Source organism: Notolepis coatsorum (assembly GCF_963971535.1).
Source record: "Notolepis coatsorum genome assembly, chromosome: 14".
Lineage (NCBI taxonomy): Eukaryota > Metazoa > Chordata > Actinopteri > Aulopiformes > Paralepididae > Notolepis > Notolepis coatsorum.
This window is the reverse complement of record NC_140178.1, coordinates 111,613,662-111,635,843: the sequence shown is the minus strand read 5'-3', so window position 1 is coordinate 111,635,843 and position 22,182 is coordinate 111,613,662. Positions and strand designations below refer to the sequence as shown.

General features: G+C 42.5%; 6 protein-coding genes across 6 annotated transcripts; 5 read left to right on the top strand and 1 right to left on the bottom strand.

Annotated features, from left to right (window-relative positions):
• Window positions 1–662: 662 nt before the first annotated feature.
• Window positions 663–974, top strand: LOC311240711 (histone H4; the record flags this gene model as incomplete). Its single annotated transcript, XM_084329284.1, has 1 exon — window positions 663–974. The coding sequence occupies one exon, from the start codon at window positions 663–665 to the stop codon at window positions 972–974; it is 312 nt and encodes a 103-aa protein (XP_084185410.1).
• Window positions 975–2,789: 1,815 nt separating this feature from the next.
• Window positions 2,790–3,182, top strand: LOC311240710 (histone H2A-like; the record flags this gene model as incomplete). The annotated part of the gene is made up of 1 exon (XM_084329283.1): window positions 2,790–3,182. One exon carries the CDS (start codon window positions 2,790–2,792, stop codon window positions 3,180–3,182), a length of 393 nt encoding a protein of 130 aa, XP_084185409.1.
• Window positions 3,183–4,036: 854 nt separating this feature from the next.
• LOC311240094 (histone H2B-like) lies at window positions 4,037–4,411 on the top strand (the record flags this gene model as incomplete). The annotated part of the gene is made up of 1 exon (XM_084328621.1): window positions 4,037–4,411. The coding sequence occupies one exon, from the start codon at window positions 4,037–4,039 to the stop codon at window positions 4,409–4,411; it is 375 nt and encodes a 124-aa protein (XP_084184747.1).
• Window positions 4,412–5,272: 861 nt separating this feature from the next.
• On the top strand, window positions 5,273–6,746 carry LOC311240709 (histone H2B-like; the record flags this gene model as incomplete). Its single annotated transcript, XM_084329282.1, has 2 exons — window positions 5,273–5,329; window positions 6,414–6,746. 2 exons carry the CDS (start codon window positions 5,273–5,275, stop codon window positions 6,744–6,746), a joined length of 390 nt encoding a protein of 129 aa, XP_084185408.1.
• Window positions 6,747–9,526: 2,780 nt separating this feature from the next.
• On the top strand, window positions 9,527–9,901 carry LOC311240708 (histone H2B-like; the record flags this gene model as incomplete). Its single annotated transcript, XM_084329281.1, has 1 exon — window positions 9,527–9,901. One exon carries the CDS (start codon window positions 9,527–9,529, stop codon window positions 9,899–9,901), a length of 375 nt encoding a protein of 124 aa, XP_084185407.1.
• Window positions 9,902–21,463: 11,562 nt separating this feature from the next.
• On the bottom strand, window positions 21,464–21,775 carry LOC311240707 (histone H4; the record flags this gene model as incomplete). The annotated part of the gene is made up of 1 exon (XM_084329280.1): window positions 21,464–21,775. The coding sequence occupies one exon, from the start codon at window positions 21,773–21,775 to the stop codon at window positions 21,464–21,466; it is 312 nt and encodes a 103-aa protein (XP_084185406.1).
• Between the last annotated feature and the right edge of the window lie 407 nt (window positions 21,776–22,182).

The window sequence follows — 22,182 nt, the reverse complement described above, 5'->3', positions numbered from 1 at the left end:
TGCCTCCTTCTGCAGAGCACTTTCAGGTGGTTTAGCCTCCTTATTGCCTTGTTCCTGACAGGTTATGTGGGCTAGACATGTTGTGTATATGTTGGGGCCAAGAAGACAAACATGCAGAGGAACCCTATTGGCCAAACCTCAAACCCTCCCCCCACACTTTGTCTCGGCGCTCGTTGGCCTCAACAACGTCCTCAGCGAGGCTTGAAATACGCATGGGTTTGGCCAGATGAGAAGAAGAAGAAGAGGAGTGTAAACTTTCTCAAGTGTGGGCGAAGCAAGAATTGTGGAGGGCAGTAATACGCCACGATGCGTCTACACTGCCGGAAATTCAAATAAGAAGAAGAAGAAGAAGAACAGAGTGTGGGGAGAAGGATTCTGGTGGCGATGAGATGGAGGGTTCCCCCTCTTGGGGGGGCCCTCCAAGAGAGGAGATGATGTTTGTATTGTGATTGTATGACAAGAGGAGCAGAGAAGAAGGAGACAGAGACGATAGAAATGTGTTTTGAAGATGAGAAGAAGAAGAGGAGTGTAAACTTTCTCAAGTGTGGGCGAAGCAAGAATTGTGGAGGGCAGTAATACGCCACGATGCGTCTACACTGCCGGAAATTCAAATAAGAAGAAGAAGAAGAACTGAGACATTGGATCATCATCTATTCGTGAAAATGAGTGGCCGAGGTAAAGGAGGAAAGGGACTGGGAAAAGGAGGCGCTAAGCGTCACCGCAAAGTGCTCCGTGATAACATCCAGGGAATCACCAAACCCGCCATCCGCCGTCTGGCTCGCCGTGGTGGAGTGAAGCGTATCTCCGGTCTGATATACGAGGAGACCCGCGGTGTGTTGAAGGTCTTCCTGGAGAACGTGATCCGTGATGCCGTCACCTACACCGAGCACGCCAAGAGGAAGACTGTGACCGCCATGGATGTGGTCTATGCTCTGAAGAGACAGGGACGCACTCTGTACGGCTTCGGCGGCTAGACTTCTATTCAACCAACTATCCTAACACCCAAAGGCTCTTTTCAGAGCCGCCCACTTAGTCACCGAATGAGTCAATTATACGTTGTTAAAGTTAATTACATTACATTTATTGTAATATGTAAACGTCAATCCAGTCTTGATAACATTTTGAACAGACTGAAATAACATGCCTTACCGTCTTAAATTACTACACAAACTAGGAATTAACGTTGATTTGTTTAGCCAAATTGGGATTTTCTTTCAATGGCACAAAGTAAGACCAGTTCTAATGCAAGTGGTACCTGTAAACAAAGCATCCATTCCACTCAAATGAAGACGTGGCGTTGGGTTATTATCTAGTTCCTTTCGTAATCTAATTGCTTTTGCTAAAAATCATTTTGAGTTATTAGCTCTTGGTGTGCTCCATAATATTAACATAATTCTGGTGTTGTGTTTAATGCGATACATGTAATCTGCATACTCTTTTATCGTGACACTAAGTGCCCCCTTGACTCGACATACATGCATTTTTAAATAGTTTGGGTGCATTTATAGCAAATAAAATTGACAATATAATGTGATTTTGAAATTTGGTATATAGAAAGTATCTGCATTTTGTCACTTTTTATTTGTTTAATACAACATGTTATGTCAGCCCACAATTATGACGGTTTGTCCAACAGGCAGAGCGCTGATCCAATAATGAGAATAGGTCGAAAAACATCTCTCCTTCTGCTATAAAGGCATCATAACAGGCCTGGTATTATGTTAGAGGTTATAAGACATTCCAATAAGCTTGTCTATGAGGTTATTATTCATAGTATAGTATAGTGACATGGTTCTATATTGTCGGCTCTGTGGGGCGCGCCTTATACGCTGATATACAATATCCACGTTGTTATTATAATTTCCTTCACCGCCTACATTTGCGTGTATGATTGGTGGAGAGATGAAAAGTTCGCCAACAATGTAAACCAAACCCTATTATCTCAGTCAGTCCTTCTCTGATTGGGTGATGATGCACGGAGCCATGTTTGACCAATAAGCACGAACCTTAGTGAGGATATAAAGACGGCTCTTCGGCGTGTTTACCACATTATTCTGTGTTCTGTTCGCCTGTACGTTAATGCCAAGCAAGCAGTGCAAAAATGCTTCCGCATTCGTCACCGCACGCTAGTGCGGTAAAGCGCCCTTCTTTTCAGACAAATGCTACCGTGCGTGCACCGGCGGCGGCGTGCTCGCTCAGGTGCGTGCGTGCGCCGGCGTGCTCGCGCGAGGTGCCCGCGCATGCGACACGAGCGGAGCTCAATATATATAAGTCACCGCCCCTTATTCAGTATCCAACAAATAGCTCAATTGGCAAGGACACATGGCTGTGGATCCTATGGCTTGTTTGCTGGCGAGTTCGAATCCCATCGAAAATATTTTTTAACGTGATTTTTTTTTAACGTGTATTCTTTCGCCGATTAAGGTTAGGCATTGTTTCGGAGTTGGTTAAGGTTAGAACGGTTAAGTTTAGGCGCTGTTAAGGAGCTGGTTAAGGTTAGAGTTTGTCAAAGAGAATGGCAATATAATTTCTATGGTTAAGGTTAGGCATGGTTAAGGTTAAGGTTAAGGTTAGGCATTGTTTCGGAGTTGGTTAAGGTTAGAACGGTTAAGTTTAGGCGTTGTTAAGGAGCTGGTTAAGGTTAGAGTTTGTCAAAGAGAATGGCAATAGACAGCCTATTTCCGCGAAAATGAAAGGCGCATTACTGCATGCCACTACGGTAAATTTTTGCACTGCTTGCTTGGCATAAAGCTACACGCGTTCTGTTCATCTCTAGAATAAACTGAATCATGTCTGGAAGAGGAAAGACCGGAGGAAAGGCTAGAGCTAAGGCCAAGACTCGCTCCTCTCGTGCCGGGCTTCAGTTCCCCGTGGGTCGTGTCCACAGACTGCTGCGTAAAGGCAACTATGCGCATCGTGTTGGAGCCGGTGCCCCGGTTTATCTGGCGGCTGTGCTGGAATATCTGACCGCTGAGATCCTGGAGTTGGCTGGAAACGCTGCCCGTGACAACAAGAAGAGTCGTATCATCCCCCGTCATCTGCAGCTGGCCGTGCGTAACGACGAGGAGCTCAACAGACTGCTGGGAGGAGTGACCATCGCCCAGGGTGGTGTGCTGCCCAACATCCAGGCTGTCCTTCTGCCCAAGAAGACCGAGAAGGCTGCCAAGCCTGCCAAGAAGTAAATTATTTAGCCTCTTCGACAAACTCCACAAAGGCTCTTTTCAGAGCCACCCACCTCTTCTTGAAGATGCAATATTTCCGTTTGTCCAAATACAATTTGGTTGTGTAACTTACGTTGTTGTCTCGCTACCTCGGACATAAGTGTAACTAAGACGATAAACACGTAATGCATAACATTTGACAGTGTCCACTAATGGTTACACTTGTACAGTGCTGTTTAGAAGTAATGTTTAATGTGTTCGTCTGCAGTGTTTTTGTGCCTGTTTTTGAAGGCTTAACTATATAATATAAAATTATAAATGCGGTCAAGTGATGATTAATTTGACTGAAAAAAAACTATGGGTAGTAAGTCATACTGGACAGCGGTATAAATATTAAGGGTTTATATATAGATAGATTACAGCAAACTACAACAAATTATGCCAAATGCATGTAAAAAGGATTATATGCAGGTATGTACAGACGTGTATATGTATGAATGTGTGTGTGTCTGTATATATATATATATATATATATATATATAATTTATTGTAAGTCAAAGCAGTGACAGATGTCACCAAGAGAGCTATCAAAGTGCACAAAATCATTGTCTTGGAAAAATGCAGTTTCATGTCGATTATTGCTTGGCTTAATATCAAGTGTGGCTATGAAGTTTTGCTAAGAGAATAATAATATAGTTGGGTTATTATGGTTTTGCGCGCAAATAGTTTCCTGTGCGCGGGCAATGTGCGACAAAGCCTCTCAACCAATCGTATACAAGAAGCCACGCAGCTGTATTTGCACAATTTGACCTATAAAGAGGCAGCAGTGCGCTTCTGTTTCCACATTCGTTCCTGTTGAGTCCCGACTGATCATCATGCCTGAGCCAGCCAAGCCAGCGCCCAAGAAGGGCTCCAAGAAAGCCGTCACCAAGACCACAGCCAAGGGAGGCAAGAAGCGCAGAAAGTCCAGGAAAGAGAGTTATGCCATTTATATTTACAAAGTGCTGAAGCAGGTCCATCCTGACACCGGCGTTTCCTCCAAGGCCATGGGGATCATGAACTCCTTCGTTAACGACATCTTTGAGCGCATCGCCGGAGAAGCCTCTAAACTGGCTCTCTACAACAAGCGTAGGACCATCACCTCCAGGGAGATCCAGACCGCCGTCCGCCTGCTGCTCCCCGGTGAGCTGGCCAAGCACGCAGTGTCCGAGGGAACCAAGGCTGTGACCAAGTACACCAGCTCCAAGTAAACTTCCCTGTCCATCTAACCCGTATTCTCCCAAAGGCTCTTTTCAGAGCCACCCACTTTGTTTTGAGAGGGTTATCCCAATGATCCGTCAGGGTCAGGTGACTGATGAATAAACTCATCACTTTATGAATTTGTTTTTCCTGCACCATGTCTAGGATGCTGCCTGTCATATTGGGTTTCGCCACCAGATGGAGTAAGTGCTCTAGTAGGTGGAACAAGAGCCTCCCAATAGATTTTCAAATGGGAGAAGTTTGAAGTTAGCATTAACTGATTTTGGAATTAAAATGTACCTTTTTGGTTAGGTTAAAGGTCAGGAGTTGGGTTGAGGGCCTCTAGTTGGCTCCACATGCAGCTGTTTGCTATGGGCCTTTAATAGCATCTAACTTCTGACCACACTCTTGGAGACTTAACAGTAACAACCATACAATCAATCAAAAAGTGACCATCGCACACAAAATAAATACATGTGTCAAACCTGATGTATGATAAACTGGTATGTCAGTCAGACTCTGGCACATTTAGAATTATAGTTAAATGCATCTTTAATTTGGGACCACAAACTTATATTTTCTAAAAAAGTGCATCTAATCTTGTTGATGGTAGATTGATAATCGATAGATAGATAGTAGATAGACATGGGGGCTGAAGCTTGCTAGAGGCTTTCGTTAGTGAAATTATTGATTTGGGTGTAGAGAGGATATGATATTTTAATATGAACTACATAGATATATTAACACATTTCTGTTTGTTGGGAACCCTTTTTGGGTCAAAGTTTTATGAAAATAAATGGTTTGATGGCTAAACACACCTAGGAGCGTTTCTGCAGAACCAATCAAAACTCATTACAACATCAAGTGACTTGATGTCTCCCAATGGCATTCCTCCAGCTCAGTTGACAGTGGACTTTGTTCTGCACTCGGTAAGGTGCGACAATGGGGAGCCAGTGTAAGTCCCTGAGAAGTGGGGTGACATGGGCTGACTTCGAACCACTATTATGTGGAGACATTGGCACAACTGTCTATTTGTGGGATGTTGATGTGTATTTTAAGTGATGTTATGTTTGCCTGTTGTGTGTAATTTTATATCTAGGTTGTGTATTTTTTTCTTTGGACCATGAGTCTGTATTAAAGTTTGAATTGAATTGAATATGTGTTCTAGTAGTAGTAGTTACTCTGAACAGCCTGCATGTTTTTCTGATTCCAGTGAGTTTTTATTTTGGAGTTTCTCATAACAATCAAGTAGATCTTGATATTAGTCAGTGTCTGGAAGAAGCCGTATCATATCTTCATTCATTGATTGATGAATTTTATTAACAGATTGCAGAATGTGTACAATACAGTACAGCTCAATACACACAATTGTTAAGAGGATGCAGACCAGAGAAAGGCTTTCGTCTTGTTTACATCAGGGTCCCCCATTTTCAATTCATCATAACATATATGACATACATGACATACAGGTAGACAGTACTGTTACATCTAGACATACCAGATCTACAAATATACATAACTGTTTATGAGTATAAAAAAGAGTCTAAATAGAGAGTATGTACATTTGAGGGGGAAGAAACTGTACATTGGAGGAGGTTGGGTTTGGACATTTACAGGGGCCAGTTTCGAATTGCAGTCTCCTGTAGGTGCTCTTTGAGAGTGTTTTTTTTAAGTGGGTAGTGATTCACATTCCTTTACAGCTGTGGGTAGGGCGTTCCACATTGATCAAAATCACTCCACTCCACCCAAGGCATCCGGGTCAGTCGGCACCATTGTAACGGTTGTGACAACGTCACCTCAAACTTCGATGCGAGTGGGAGTCGAACCCCGGTCTCCCACACCGCGGGCAGCAACACAGACCGCTATACCAAGAGGTGAATTCACTTCTAAGTAATGGGTCTATGCGTCTTTTGAGGATGTGAGATTGAGTTTAACCCATAGTACCGCTACTCACCCCAGCCCTTCTTGACTGCGCTTCACGATACCATCCGTTACATATATATATATAAGAAGGGCTCCAAGAAAGCCGTCACCAAGACCGCAGTCAAGGGAGGCAAGAAGCGCAGAAAGTCCAGGAAGGAGAGTTATGCCATTTATATTTACAAGGTCCTGAAGCAGGTCCATCCTGACACCGGCGTTTCTTCCAAGGCCATGGGGATCATGAACTCCTTCGTTAACGACATCTTTGAACGCATCGCTGGAGAAGCCTCTAAACTGGCTCTCTACAACAAGCATAGGACCATCACTTCCAGGGAGATCCAGACCGCCGTCCGCCTGTTGCTCCCCGGTGAACTGGCCAAGCATGCAGTGTCCGAGGGAACCAAGGCTGTGACCAAACCCTGTTGAACCCTTCATATCGAAACCTTAAGGCTCTTTTAAGAGCCACACACTCTGTCATGAGAGAGCTGTTCCTATTATGTGTTTGGCTAATGTCTATATCCAAGAGGGTAATTATCTGCAATGGTTTTAAATGTATTTGGTCTGTCGACATTTCTGAGCCGGACATATATAGCCGTTTAAAGCCCAACAAAATGTTATTACTGTGTAGAACGTAGTGGAATCCAGATCCACAGGTGGCAAAGCCCCAAGGAGGCGTCTCGCGACCAAGGCTGCCCGTAAGAGCGCACCGGCTACCGGCGGCGTGAAGAAGCCACATCCTTACAGGCCCGGTACGGTACCGTGGCGCTGAGAGAGATCCGTTGTTACCAGAAGTCCAGTGAGTTACACTATTGTAAGGTCACTCACAACTGCAACTCTTCTACCTCTGTAGAACTCTAAAGCGATATCAATTGGGACAATTATTGAAATTGATGTAATAATGTTCATGCGTAATGACTGCTTTGGCACTATTGACGATGGCCAGAATGTGACATATTTAGTTTGACCCTGTTGGGATCTGTGTTGTTATGACTCCTATGCTTTATTATCACTTGTGCCAAGTATTACAGATTGGATTACAAATAGCTAAGCTTTCCGCCTGGGCTTTAATCGGCAGCACGCAGCAGTTTGACATTATAGGTGAGTCTCCCAAAAGGAAAGTTAAATGTACCTTCCTTGTGTATCTTTTTTTCTTTTCTTACATGCTATCATACAGAGTTCCATGCAGGTGTATACGTAGGCAGAAGGATTATATGCAGGTATATTCAGAGATTTGAGGTGCCAAAAGCTTAGCCAGTTGTGTGTGGAGTTTAACGTTTTATATTATTATTATTATTATTATTATTATTATTATTATTATTATTATTATTATTATTATTATTATTATTATTATTATTATTATTATTATTATTATTATTATTATTATTATTATTATTATTATTATTATTATTATTATTATTATTATTATTATTATTATTATTATTATTATTATTATTATTATTATTATTTAAATACTGTAGTAAAGTACTATTAGAAATTAACAAATTAAATGGTTCACTGATAAAAGTGTGGAGGTTACATTCAAGGATGTAAATACAGGATTAACCCCTACTAGAGCTGGGGACAGGGTGGCCAGGGGTCCCGTCGTCAACACACTTGTTCTCTCTGTCCCCAGGCCAGCTGGCCGACTGGATCCAGCAACATAGTTTTTCTGAAACTTCATACTGTAGTTCTCCAATTTAAACATGCATTTAACTATGAATTCTAAATGGGGCAAAGAAAGTAGAGTCTGACCGGCATACCAGCTTATCATATTATCAGGATCGATTTATTTATTTTGTGTGAGATTGTCACTTTTTGATTGATTGTTACTGTTCCAAGAGGATAACATAGCCTTCTCAGGGACCTGCACTGGCTCCCCATGGCCGCACGGATCTGCTTCAAGGCCCTCGACCTGGCATATCGTGCGGCGAAGGGAACGGCTCCCGCCTACCTCCGGTCATTGGTCTCTAACTACACACCCTCAAGACCCCTACGCTCTGCATCTTCTGGCCGCCTCAGACCTACTATCCGAGCTCCGGGAGGGTCATCAAAGATAAGTCTCCTATTCTCAGTCCTTGCCCCACAATGGTGGAATGAACTTCCCACCACAGTTATGACAGCCGAAACCTGTCCAATCTTTCGCCGTCGACTAAAGACGCACTTCTTCAATCATTATCTGAAATTAAATGAAAAAGAAAAAAAACTCTAACCCTAACTAACCTTACTGTCATGCACATGTCCTAATACTAACCTACACTATACTGCCCTGTCAAGTCAGACCGCAGTAACTTCCAAACAGTGAAACTGAGAAAAATGGCTTTAAAGTTTTTTGACTTGCCATCCAAAATGTGTTATAGGTAGATAGATGATAGTACCCAGATTTAACATGTATTAATGAAGTAATCTTTAGGCATACAAAAATATGACGTAATTATTTTAATTAACCCAAAAAAAGCAGATACTGCACTCTGCTGCAAGATTTCCTTAAATAATTATACAGGTAATGTACAGGCAAAGTGCAGTAACTTCAAATACAATGTTGTTTTCCCTCCAGCTTTCATAACTTAACCTAGGCATTTTATTTGGATCATCATCATTCCAATATATTCAGGTGTTAAATTTCATTTTCAAAATGGCTAGGTTAAGTTATGGTGGGGCTGATCTCGGACAACTATGAGAAAGCCTATCGGGAGGAGGTTGAGGTACTGGAACGCTGGAGGAAACCTGCTCATGCACATCAGCACCATCAGAAAACATCTCTCACCTTATAAATGTATACTGGCATTTCCATGATTAAAAGTGATGCCAAATACATGTAAAAAGGATTATGCAGCTGTATGTACAGACAGAAGTGTGTGTGTGTATATATATATTGTAAGTCAAAGCAGTGACAGATGTCACCAAGAGAGCTATCAAAGTGCACAAAATCATTGTCTTGAAAAATGCAGTTTCATGTCGATTATTGCCGATTATTGCTTGGCTTAATATCAAGTGTGGCTATGGAGTTTTGCTAAGAGAATATATTAGTTGAGTTATTATGGTTTTGCGCGCAAATAGTTTCCTGTGCGCGGGAAATGTGCGACAAATCCTCTCAACCAATCGTATACAAGAAGCCACGCAGCTGTATTTGCACAATTTGACCTATAAAGAGGCAGCAGTGCGCTTCTGTTTCCACATCCGTTGCTGTTTAGTCCCGACTGATCATCATGCCTGAGCCAGCCAAGCCAGCGCCCAAGAAGGGCTCCAAGAAAGCCGTCACCAAGACAAGCGCCAAGGGAGGCAAGAAGCGCAGAAAGTCTAGGAAGGAGAGTTATGCCATTTATATTTACAAGGTGCTGAAGCAGGTCCATCCTGACACCGGCGTTTCCTCCAAGGCCATGGGGATCATGAACTCCTTCGTTAACGACATCTTTGAACGCATCGCTGGAGAAGCCTCTAAACTGGCTCTCTACAACAAGCGTAGGACCATCACCTCCAGGGAGATCCAGACCGCCGTCCGCCTGCTGCTCCCCGGTGAACTGGCCAAGCACGCAGTGTCCGAGGGAACCAAGGCTGTGACCAAGTACACCAGCTCCAAGTAAACTTCCCTGTCCATCTAACCCGTATTCACCCAAAGGCTCTTTTCAGAGCCACCCACTTTGTTTTGAGAGTTATCCCAATGATCAGTAAAGTCAGGTCAGGTGACTAATGAATAAACATATCCATCTATTGTTGTTCTGTTTTTCCTGGGCCATGTCTAGGATGCTGCCCGTCATATTGGGTTTCACCACCAGATGGAGTAAGTGCTCTACTAGGTGGAACATGAGCCTCTAATAGATTTTCAGATTGGAGAAGTTTGAATTTAGGATTTAACTGATTTTGGAAGGGAAATTGAGTTTGTTAGGTTAATGGTCAGGGTTGGGTTGAGGCCATCTAGTTGGCTCCACATGCAGCTGTTTGCTATGGGCCTTTAATAGCATCTATAACTTCTGGTTACACACACTCTTGGGAGAGTTAACAGTAACAACCAAAAGTTACAAAATAAATACATATGTCAAACCTGATGTATGATAAACTGGTATGTCAGTCAGACTGATACATTTAGAATTAATAGTTAAATGCATGTTTAATTTGTTAAATTCATATTGAAATGCATTTTTACTTAACTTTACAGCATTATTAAAAACGTGATAGGATGTTGGGACTCATCAGCAGCCCTCATAATTATGTATACATTATCTGTTAGGATCTCTGTTTAACAGTGCTGTATATTTGCATATCTTGTATGTCATAAATGTAACTAATGTGTATCTATGTCATGATACATATCTGTATGTTGTGTATGTCATAAATGTCATGAATTGCAAATGGGGGACCCTGATGTAAACAAGACGAAAGTCTTTCTCTGGTCGCATCCCCTTAACAATTGTGTGTATTGAGCCGTACTGTATTGTACCCATTCTGCAATCTTAATACAATTTTCAATCAATCAATCAACCCTCCCTCTTGAAACCAGCCATTCAGAATAGACCTGTCGCTAAACCACGCCTCAAATAGAATTTGTCCAATCATATCAGTGAAAATCCTTGCTGGCAGAAAACTCGGACATCAACAGAAAAGCCATTTGTGGGGCGCATCAAACCAAACGTCTGTGATCGAAACCACTGTGAAGAGTTCAGTTTATATGTTATTATCTACCTAATATCTGATGGTGAAACGCTGTGCGTGGGGTACCTGTAATTCGGACACCAGGTACCCTGAACGACTGGATGGAGGAGTATATTTTGTACCTTTTCCGAAGCCCAAAAGAAAACTTGACAAATGCAAGTGGTGGATTATGCTGTGTCGTCGACCACATACACAACTGAATGTGAAGACTATTTCCAAGGACACTTATGTTTGCTCAAAGGTAAGGTAAATTCATAAAGACATAATATTTGACGGCATGTATTAGAAACGTAGACCAAACTATTAGTTAGCTAACGTTAGCTGCTAGCTAGCTGGTGTTATCCTAGCTAGCTAGCTATGGTGTTATCCTAGCTAGCTAGCTACAGTGTTATCAACATCAACTTTGCGGTCATTAATTTGCTGTCTGACTTTTCTTCCTCATTAGTTAGCTGGTGTTTTTAGCTAACTTAACGTTTGCTAACTGTCTTTTCCCCTCAAAGCACTTCTGCCGGCCTGTGGCGCAGCCTCCACCAAATGGAAGAAGGTGGACAAGAGGAGCGAGATGAACAATTGAGAAATCAATGTAGCACAAATCGAATCACTGACGAGTGATTGTTTGACAGTTTTAAGTACCTCAGAGTCCACATATCCGAGGACTTGACATGGACCTCACACATTGACAGTGTTGTGAAGAAGGCACGACAACACCTCTACTTCCTCAGACGCCTAAGGAAGTTCCAAGTCAGTCAGAAGATCCTTAAGAACTTCTACTCATGTACAATAGAGAGCATCCTGACTGGCAATATCACCTCCTGGTTTGGGAATAGCACCGCACAAGACCGTAGCAGACTACAGAGAGTGGCCCGTTCAGCCAAACGCACAATTGGAGGGGGGCTTCCCACTCTCCAGAACATTTACAACAAGCGGTGCATGGGTAAGGCTAAACGAATTATCAAAGACTCCAGCCACCCAAACAACTGCCTCTTTGAACTGCTGCGGTCAGGCAAGCGATACCGGAGTCTCATGGCAAGCACAGAAAGACTCAGAAGAAGCTTCTATCCCCAGGCCATCAGGATGCTCAACGAACAATAACATTATGTAACAACCATCAAATGCACTCACAGCACACACATCCACATGCACACACTCACTTTAAACAAACAACTCACTGCAGCACCCACTTACACACTTTATATTTATTGGTAAAGAATTTGCACTACAACCCATACCTCATTACACCTTACTGTAAATTGTACCTAAATTGTACCTCATCCCATTTCTGCTTTGCGCTATATAGTATATTAGTATATTGTATAGTATATTGTATGGTAACTCAGTTACTTCTACTCTGCATTGAACATTGTACATATGTACATACTGAACACTTGTGCCTACGTACGTGAATTCTATTTTATACTTGCTATACTTATTTTATTTTATACTTACCTATTTTTGTCTAGCACAGTCTCTGGAGCGTAACAGAAAGAAGCATTTTGTATAAAAGTATTCTGTACTTCTATATGACAACTAATAAAGAAACTTGAAACTTGAAAAGAAAATTGAAACTTATCTTTAAAAAACAGGTCTATTACCTGCTGTGGTAAATCTCCCTTGGCCTAGCCGCTTTCGTGACTGTGAAGCAAGGCTTGCATCACAGTCACGAAAGGGGCTACCTGCGGCCATCGTCAACAGTCATTCACGGTCAACTTTGTTTGTCCGAGTTTTCAAAGGGGCCGTGGCTTAGCGATAGGTCTATTCCAGCCACGATTGTTGTGGTTAATAATGTGCGTGTGATGATATCTTGATAAAATGCTTATGTACAAGATACATAAATCTTCTATTTTCATTTAACCTAAAATATGTTTCTGACATTTGTAATGACAAGATTGCTATGCTATAAGCGACCTTGGGTTCTATGAAAGGTGCTATATACATTGTATCTATTATTATTATTATTATTATTATTATTATTATTATTATTATTATTATTATTATTATTATTATTATTATTATTATTATTATTATTATTATTATTATTATTATTATTATTATTATTATTATTATTATTATTATTATTATTATTATTATTATTATGCTATTGCTGCATCTGGAGTCATATTTGACCTATTCCCCGTACCTGGCTAACTGAGTTAGCCGGATAATTTTCAGCATAGCTTGAGTTAAGCCAGACATTTCCGTTCCCCAATGTCGGATTTTCTAAATCGCCATGGTAACATATCAGAAAGTTTGAACCTGCTCCGGAGCAGGGTTAAGATCAGTTAGCTGGATGAACCATGGCCACACCCTTGCAAAGAAATGCCAGCTCGCTTCCTGAAATAATTACCAGTGTAGATCTGCATTATACCATTCTAAATTATGTTTTTGTTCTTCGTTTTCCTAGAGGGGGCTTTTGAAATAATAGACCTAAATGCTGATAATAAATCATATTCAGCCTATAGATTTACTTTGTCCTAAATAATGCATGTCATATTTATACGGATACGGCGCTCGGAGTCGCGATACACACTGCATGTGGTTATTTTAATAACGGATCATTGCAAATGTGAATCCCGCAGGGATATTTTTAATGAATGAAACCTGTCTGGTGTTTGGCTCTGATTAGTTTCATATTCTCTGCTGTGGATGTATTTGCTTAACGGAGCGCCCGGATTGTGGTTCATTCAAGCATAAATTGAAGTGTCTATGCGTGGATTGTGGATTATGAATTACGAGGAATCTGAATCTGTGGATTGTTGAATTGTATCACTGTCACTCACACGTTATTGTGATATTGTAACTGGGATTAAAATGTCTGATGAGATGCGCTGTTTGATGGATTTGAGAAATTGAATGAGCCGTTGACATTAATGCATTTGAGAAAATGCATTTATCTGTTCAAGCACTGTTATCTGATGATGAACATGTGTCACTGGTATAAACCAAAGGTTAATCAATTCAATGCATATGGATTATGTCCGAAACAGATTAAAACCTGATTAATAGTGAAACTGTATAGCTGGCTCCAAGCCTCTCTGACACGTTATTTCGGGGGTTGCGCCTTGAAAACTGTATTTATATATAAAGTACATGTTACATGCCAAGCGCATACAGTACAGATATCCTCATAAGCATCTATTAATTCGTATCAAATAGATACTCTTTGGGCTTGTTTGTATCTACTTATTCTGAAAGAGTTTAACTAATTATTTTCGCTAGCAATAGATCTCATTTGATTATTCATTCCATTAAGCCCACTGCCATCAGGCACGTTTAAAGAAATATAATCTGATTGATTGGGGTAATGAGGGATTTAACATTAGCCTATAGATTATGCATTTAACTTGTCGGTGAGGCTATTGAGCCGTACTGTATTGTACCCATTCTGCAATATGTTAATAAAGTTTTAAATCAATCAATCAATGCCGTTAGAAAGTCAGGATTTCTGCGATCGACACCTGCTGTCTTTTCAGCTGAGGCGGCCGCGCGCACTGATCCTGAGCATCAAGTCTGGTTCGAATTAACGAGACTGAATCCACCTTCGAGGAACAGGGAAAGCATGGATTCAAACATCAGGTTAATTGAATCTGGATAATGGGACTTTTGATCGACTTAGTTGAACCAGGTACGGGGAATAGGGCCAGTCCCCCATTTTCAATTAATCAACATATATGACATACATGACATACAGATAGACAGTACTGCTACATCTATACATTTATGACATACCAGATTTACAAATACAGTACTGTTTGTGATACAAAAATAGTTTAAAAAAATAAAAAAATAAGAGAGTATATACATTTGACGAAGAAACTGTACATTGGAGGAGGTGGGTTGGGTAGGTGGGTGGGGGGGGTAACTGTACATTGGAGGTGGTTGGGTGGGTGGGGTGGGGATGGGTAGGCAGGGGGGGGGGGGGTAACTGTACATTGGATTATCGACAAAACTTTACTTGGTCCAAGAAGAGGGTCTCATATATTACTGGGTTAGGAAATTTATTGTACATTGGAGGGGGTTGTGTTAGGATATTTACAGGGCCAGTTTAATTGCAGTCTCCCGTAGGTGCTCCTTGAGAGTGGTTTTAAAAGTGGGTAGTGATTCACATTAATTTACAGCTGTGGGTAGGGCGTTCCACATTGATGTTGCATAATTGCGAAACGTGTTTAGTCCCTTGTTTGAGCCGAATCTGGGTTTAACATGATTTGTGGAGCTCCCTCTGGTGTTGTGGTCGTGGTATTCACTGACCTTTGGGAAGTATTTTGACATGTACATGGGTACCTTAGTCGTGTAGTGTATCTTGTAGACCAGGCCCATTGCAAGTTGCTGTACTCTGTCGTCTACTCTAAGCCATCCTAGGTTGTCAAAGTGGGCAGGGGTGAGGTGGGTTCTAGAAGTAAGGTCAAGCAGTAGTCTGACCAGTTTGTTTTGTGATGTTTGTAATTTTGTTTTTAGCACATTTGAGGTGCTTTGGTACCATGAGGTGCAAGCATAGTCGTAGTACCCTTGAAAGAGTGCTCCTGCCAGAGTCTTCAGGGTATTCTTGTTTACCAGAGAGCAGATCCGGTACAAGAATCTAGTTCGTTGGTTGACTTTTTTTTTGGATTGGTGCCATTTTGTCACAGGAGAGATTTGCCTCTAGGATGGAACCTAGGTATGTAATTTCATCTTTCCTTGTGACAATATTGTCACCCACTGTAACTGAGAAGCCGTCGGCCTTGCTGAGTTTGTTATTTGAACAGAAGAGAATGGACTGTTTTACCCAGGTGTAATGATAGTTCGTTGTCAGCGAGCCATGTGCAGATTTTGCCTAGTTGCGAGCTGAGTTTTTAATTTTTTTTTACAACATACATGACTTTATGACATAGGGACATACAGGTATATATTGATGTTACATTTGTGACAAATACAATATGCAAATATACAGTAGTTACCCAGAGACTTATTAGAGGCTTATTATACATGTATCCAAAAACGTACCGGACTACGACATAACATTAGACGTTTTTATTGCACGCTGCTGTGTTTCACTGCCGCTTTCCCACTTCAACGCCAGATCAATATTGTCGCGCCATCTTCTGAGTGCAGACGCGCTGCTGTTTAATCACTTTTCCCACTTCAATGACAGAGCTGCTGTTTAATGCTCACTTTTCCCACTTCAATGACAGAGCTGCTGTTTAATAATATTGTCGCGTTGTGGAAAGCAGGATGAGGGACATGGGCGGAGTTTATGGGGGTTCAGGGGGTGCATTGCACCCCCTGGTGGCCGGGGGTGAAATTGCCTCTTTTTTTTTTTTTTTTTTTTTTTTTTAATCAAGATTATTTTTATTTTAATAAAATTATAATAATTGTGAGAAACAAATCTGAATTCTATTATGTTTTGTTTTACAATACATTCATTTTATAGTAGTAATCATGTCACATTATAAGGCGAACCTTCTGTAGTGTGGCAGTGAAAGGGTTAACGGCAACGCGCGGCCAGCAGCAGCAGCGCGATACAAAGCCACTTATTCTGAGATGATAATTAATGTATCTGGATAACCAATGCACGAATTTTGTCGAGGCAGGTAGCGTTATTTCGGGAAAATTGATATCTATAGCCTGGTATATTTTTCGTCCACGAAAAATGGAGGCTGTAATAATTATTATTGCTCGAGAGTCTCTATGAATAATAATAATAATTAGAGCCTAAGTCAGTTAAAAATGATCCCCCGTAGTGCTGTGTGTGTGAGTGTGTGTGTGTGCTGCTGTACTACCTAAATAAAATAAAAAATTAGGGGTTAGGGCATTGTAAAAACGCTAAAATAATAAAATAAAGGTCAAAAAAAATCGCGCGCGCCCGCTACGCGTGCGCGCGGGTATAGTTCGCCAAGCAGTCGCACCCCCTGGCGTCAAGTTCAAACTCCGCCTATGATGAGGGAGCGTAGATTTCAGTGTGTATCATTTAATCATTTATCATTTAACATTTGAAAGGCATACATTGTTGGCATACAGAAGTACAGAATACTTTTATCCAAAATGCTTCTTACTGTATGGTCGCGGCCAATCAGGCCAACCCGGAAACCGAAATCCGACTAAATCCGTTGCGGAAGTGATACACGCGTGCAGCACACACCAACCCAACTGACGTTACCACAACACTTGACGGTATTTCACAGCCCTGTCATAAGAAGACCAAAGGTTAAAGGTTGTTTAAGAGTCCAAGCATGCGGTCGACGTCTATACTTTCCGTAGCCGCATTTCTGCAGGACACTCTCTGATTGGCCACTGACATGTTTGCCCAATCGCGTGACGAGCTGCGTCTTTGCCCATTTCCGCGTCGAACAGCCTGCAAACTACCTGGCGTTCTATCGCCATGCTCTAGTCTAAGACAAACTCTAACCTTAACCAACTTCGAAAGAGTGTGCTACGGAAAGTATAGACGCGTCTGGCCGGAGGTGTTGTGTTCCTGTTTGCAATAATCCACATCATGCATTGCACGTGTATAATACATTAAATATAAATGTAACTTTATTTTCAACATTGCATGTTGGGGGGGCAGGTGGCGCACGGAGATTACGTCCGTCACCAACACCGGGAGACACTAGGATTCGCCTGTTCGAATCCAGCTCCCGGCGTTGCTATCAGCTTGGCTGGCCCCTCACACTGATACAATTGGCCGTATCAGAGGGTGGGAAAGCTGAAGGGTGGGTCCTGGGCGTTGTGGACAGCGACCCCTACAGTTCGGTCGGGGCGCCTGCTCAGCGAGGGTTGGATCTGAGGAGAGATAGTGTGGCCTCCCACACGCTACACTCTCCCCGGTGAGAACCTGCGCGGCCAGGTTGGCCTGCCCCAGGCTGCACATGCGTCGGAGGAAAGCATGTGACAGTCTCCGGTCTCCCGGACCAACAGTAGGGGAAAGTACGCAACAACCAGGAAGGGTGGGATGGGAGAGAAATCGGGAAAAAGGAGGGGAAGAAAGATTTAAAAAAAAAAGAAAAAAAACATTGCATGTTGACACAGCTTGTCAGATTGAGGTTAAACTGTCTCCGAACGAGCGACAAAATGAAACAGAAGTGTCCTTTCTATCTATTTAAGTTCTATAGCAAGTGGAGGGGGTAGAAAAAATTCTTATTGGGGACTGGAACACGGATATGCTGCGTAAAGCAGCACGCGTCTTCAAGGCCTTCAGTAGATTTTCTGATCTGCACGGTTTCAGCCAGCTAATCACCCAACCCACAAGGGTATGCGATTCGACACAAACCACCATTGACCTCATTTTGACCTCTGACAAGTCAATGATCTCCAATAAAGGGGTGATAGCATGCGGGTTAAGTGATCATTATATGATTTTCTGTACCCGCAAAAAGCTAAAACAGAAGGCCGGCTGTCACAAAACAGTCACATCTAGAGACCTCAAAACTTACTCTAGAGAGGCCTTTAACCTAGAACTGGGGAGCTTGGACTGGTCAGATGAACTCAGTGGTACACAGGTTGAAGAAACATGGCTTGGATTCAAAACCAAATTCACAGCAATACTCAACAACATGGCACCCATAAGAACCACCAGGGTTAAAAATCGCGCTGAGGCATGGATGCACACTGAAATACTGGCCGCTATGAAAACCAGAGACAAAAAATGCTCTGAACTTCATAAAAGTCAGACAAAGCTTTCCAATAGCTCAAACAGTGAACTCCAAGCCCACGTGGTTGAACTAAAAATTCAAAGAAACAGACTAAGAAATGACGTAAACACCATGATCATAACCGCAAAAAGAAATTTCATCAACGACAAAACTGAGGAAAACAAAAACAAACCCCGCGAACTTTGGAAATTACTCAATAATCAACTAGGCTGCAGTAAAAAACTTAAAACCAGATTCTCAAACATAAACATAAAGACGGACAACACGCTCATCACAGACAAGCTGGATGTAGCCAATTACTTAAACATCTTCTTCACAAACATAGCCACAACACTGGTAAACAAACTACCCTCCCACTCAGGGCATTATGGGGTAGAACACATAGTAGCATACTACAAAAACCTAGGGGTCCACAAAGACGACTTCAAACTTGAAATGGTAACAACCGATGAGGTACTCAAAAAATTGAGCGCCCTCCAACCTAACAAGGCCACTGGCCATGACAACATCCCCTCCAAATTCCTCAGAGTCGCAGCAGCCGCCATCACCCCAGTCATCACACACATAATAAACCTCTCTATAAAACAGGGGCACGTCCCCAAGGACTTCAAAATTGCGAGAGTGACCCCTCTGCACAAAAAGGGCAGCAAATTAGACCCAGGCAACTACCGCCCTGTTTCTATTCTTACCTCCATCTCGAAAGTCATGGAGAAAATAGTCTACGAACAGGTCGAAAAGTACCTGGCGGAAAAAAATCTAATCTACGAATTCCAATCTGGCTTCAGAACGTCCCACTCCACTGACACATGCCTCCTCTATTTGAACGACCACATCAAACAAGAGGTGGACGCGGGCAAATACTGCGGCATGGTCATGCTGGACCTACAAAAGGCCTTCGACACTGTCAATCACTCCATTCTAATGGACAAGCTCAAGGCAATTGGTTTTGATAGCTTATCAGTGAGCTGGATGCAATCCTACCTGGAGGGGAGAGAACAGATGGTAGAGGTAAACGGTACTATATCCCCCCCCCCCCCTCACAGTGAGCTGTGGTGTTCCACAAGGAAGCATACTAGGACCGCTACTCTTCCTAATTTATGCAAATGACATGTCGTCAGCCTGTGACTGCAACTTGTTCCTGTTTGCGGACGACTCAGCCCTGCTGGTCTCTGACAAGAAAAAATTGCAGGTTGAAAAAACCCTCAGCACGGAACTAGGCAAAATCTGCATATGGGTCGCTGATAACAAACTATCATTACACATGGGCAAAACAGAGTCCATTCTCTTCGGTTCAAATAACAAACTCAGCAAGACCGACGGCTTCTCAGTTACAATGGGTGACAATATTGTCACAAGGAAAGACGAAATTACCTACCTGGGTTCCATCCTAGAGGCAAATCTTTCCTGTGACAAAATGGCATCCAATGTAATAAAAAAAGTCAACCAACGAACTAGATTCTTGTACCGGATCTCCTCTCTGGTAAACAAGAATACCATGAAGACTCTGGCAGAAGCACTCATTCAAGGGTACTATGACTATGCGTGCACCTCATGGTACCAAAGCACCTCAAAGGCGCTTAAAACAAAATTACAAACATCACAAAACAAACTGGTCAGACTACTACTTGACCTGAACCCCAGAACCCACCTCACCCCTGCCCACTTTAACAACCTAGGATGGCTTAGAGTAGACGACAGAGTACAGCAACTTGCAATGGGCCTGGTCTTCAAGATACACTATACGACCGGGGTGCCCATGTACATGTCAAAATACTTCCCAAAGGTCAGTGAATACCACAACCACTACACCAGAGGAAGCTCAACAAATCATGTTAAACCCAGATTCGGCTCAAACAAGGGACTAAACACGTTTCGCAATTATGCCACAACAATGTGGAACGCCCTACCCAAAGCTGTAAAGGAATGTGAATCCCTGCCCACATTCAAAACCGCTCTTAAAGAGCACTTACGGGAGGCTGCAATTCGAAACTGGCCACCGTAAATGCCCAAAACCCCCACCACCTCCTAATAGACAGTCTCCTCCCCACCGCATGTATATATTCCCTCCCCGCCGTATGTATATTTCCCTCCCACCCACCCACCCCCTCCTAATGTACAGTCCCCTCCCCATCATATGTATATACTCTGTCAGGATCTAGGGGTAACAGTACTGTATATTTGAATACCGCTTATGTCACAAATGTATCAGTACTAAATACCTATATGTCCCTATGCCATAAATGTCATGTATGTTGTGTATGTCATAAATGTCTATATGAAATGAAAATGGGGGACCCTGATGGAAACAAGACAAACGTCTTTCTCAGTTCTGCATCCCCTTAACAATTGTATGTATTGAGCCGTACTGTATTGTACCCATTCTGCAATCTGTTAAATAAAGTTTTCATTCATTCCTACGAAAGAGGCGCTGGAGACTTTCCCCGCACAGTCCACACCGCCATCAGCGGTATTTTCACGAAGGGGGTGGGCGCGGGGTGTAATTCTAATAACCAAATACATGAACAAAATACATACAAAGCATCAGCATATAATCATACCAGTCAACAATGATGCCCTGTGTTAATCAGGCTTTATACACAACATTAAAACCATTTGCGCATCTAAAAGAATGATGCATCAAATCTGATCCAAATATATCTTTATAATCTCACCCTTTCCAAATTGGTAATCTTTCCTAGTAGGTGGTTTTAGTATATTGTTTTTATCTTTATACGCCTCACTTGCGCAAAATATTGATTAAATAAAGTACAAAATAATATAAAGGTATGAGGAAACAGAATCTGCTCATTCTATGGATCATGTGGGTGGCTCTTAAAAGAGCCTTTAGGTTTTGGATAGAACGCAGTGAGCAGTCTAGCCGCCGAAGCCGTACAGAGTGCGTCCCTGTCTCTTCAGAGCATAGACCACATCCATGGCGGTCACAGTCTTCCTCTTGGCGTGCTCGGTGTAGGTGACGGCATCACGGATCACGTTCTCCAGGAAGACCTTCAACACACCGCGGGTCTCCTCGTATATCAGACCGGAGATACGCTTCACTCCACCACGGCGAGCCAGACGGCGGATGGCGGGTTTGGTGATTCCCTGGATGTTATCACGGAGCACTTTGCGGTGACGCTTAGCGCCTCCTTTTCCCAGTCCCTTTCCTCCTTTACCTCGGCCACTCATTTTCACGAATAGATGATGATCCAATGTCTCAGACAGTTGGCCAAACCCATGCGTATTTCAAGCCTCTCTGAGGACGTTGTTGAGGCCAACGAGCGCCAAGACAAAGTGTGGGGGGAGGGTTTGAGGTTTGGCCAATAGGGTTCCTCTGCATGTTTGTCTTCTTGGCCCCAACATATACACAACATGTCTAGCCCACATAACCTGTCTGGAACAAGGCAATAAGGAGGCTAAACCACCTGAAAGTGTTCTGCAGAAGGAGGCACAGGGATTAGAATATGAAAGCTACTTAAAACCACTCTGACTATTCTACCCCCACCTGGAGCAATGTGGCAAATTCACACATAAAAAAAACTCCAAATAATACAGAATCTAGCTATAAAAAAAGACAGATATAGGCTATATAAATA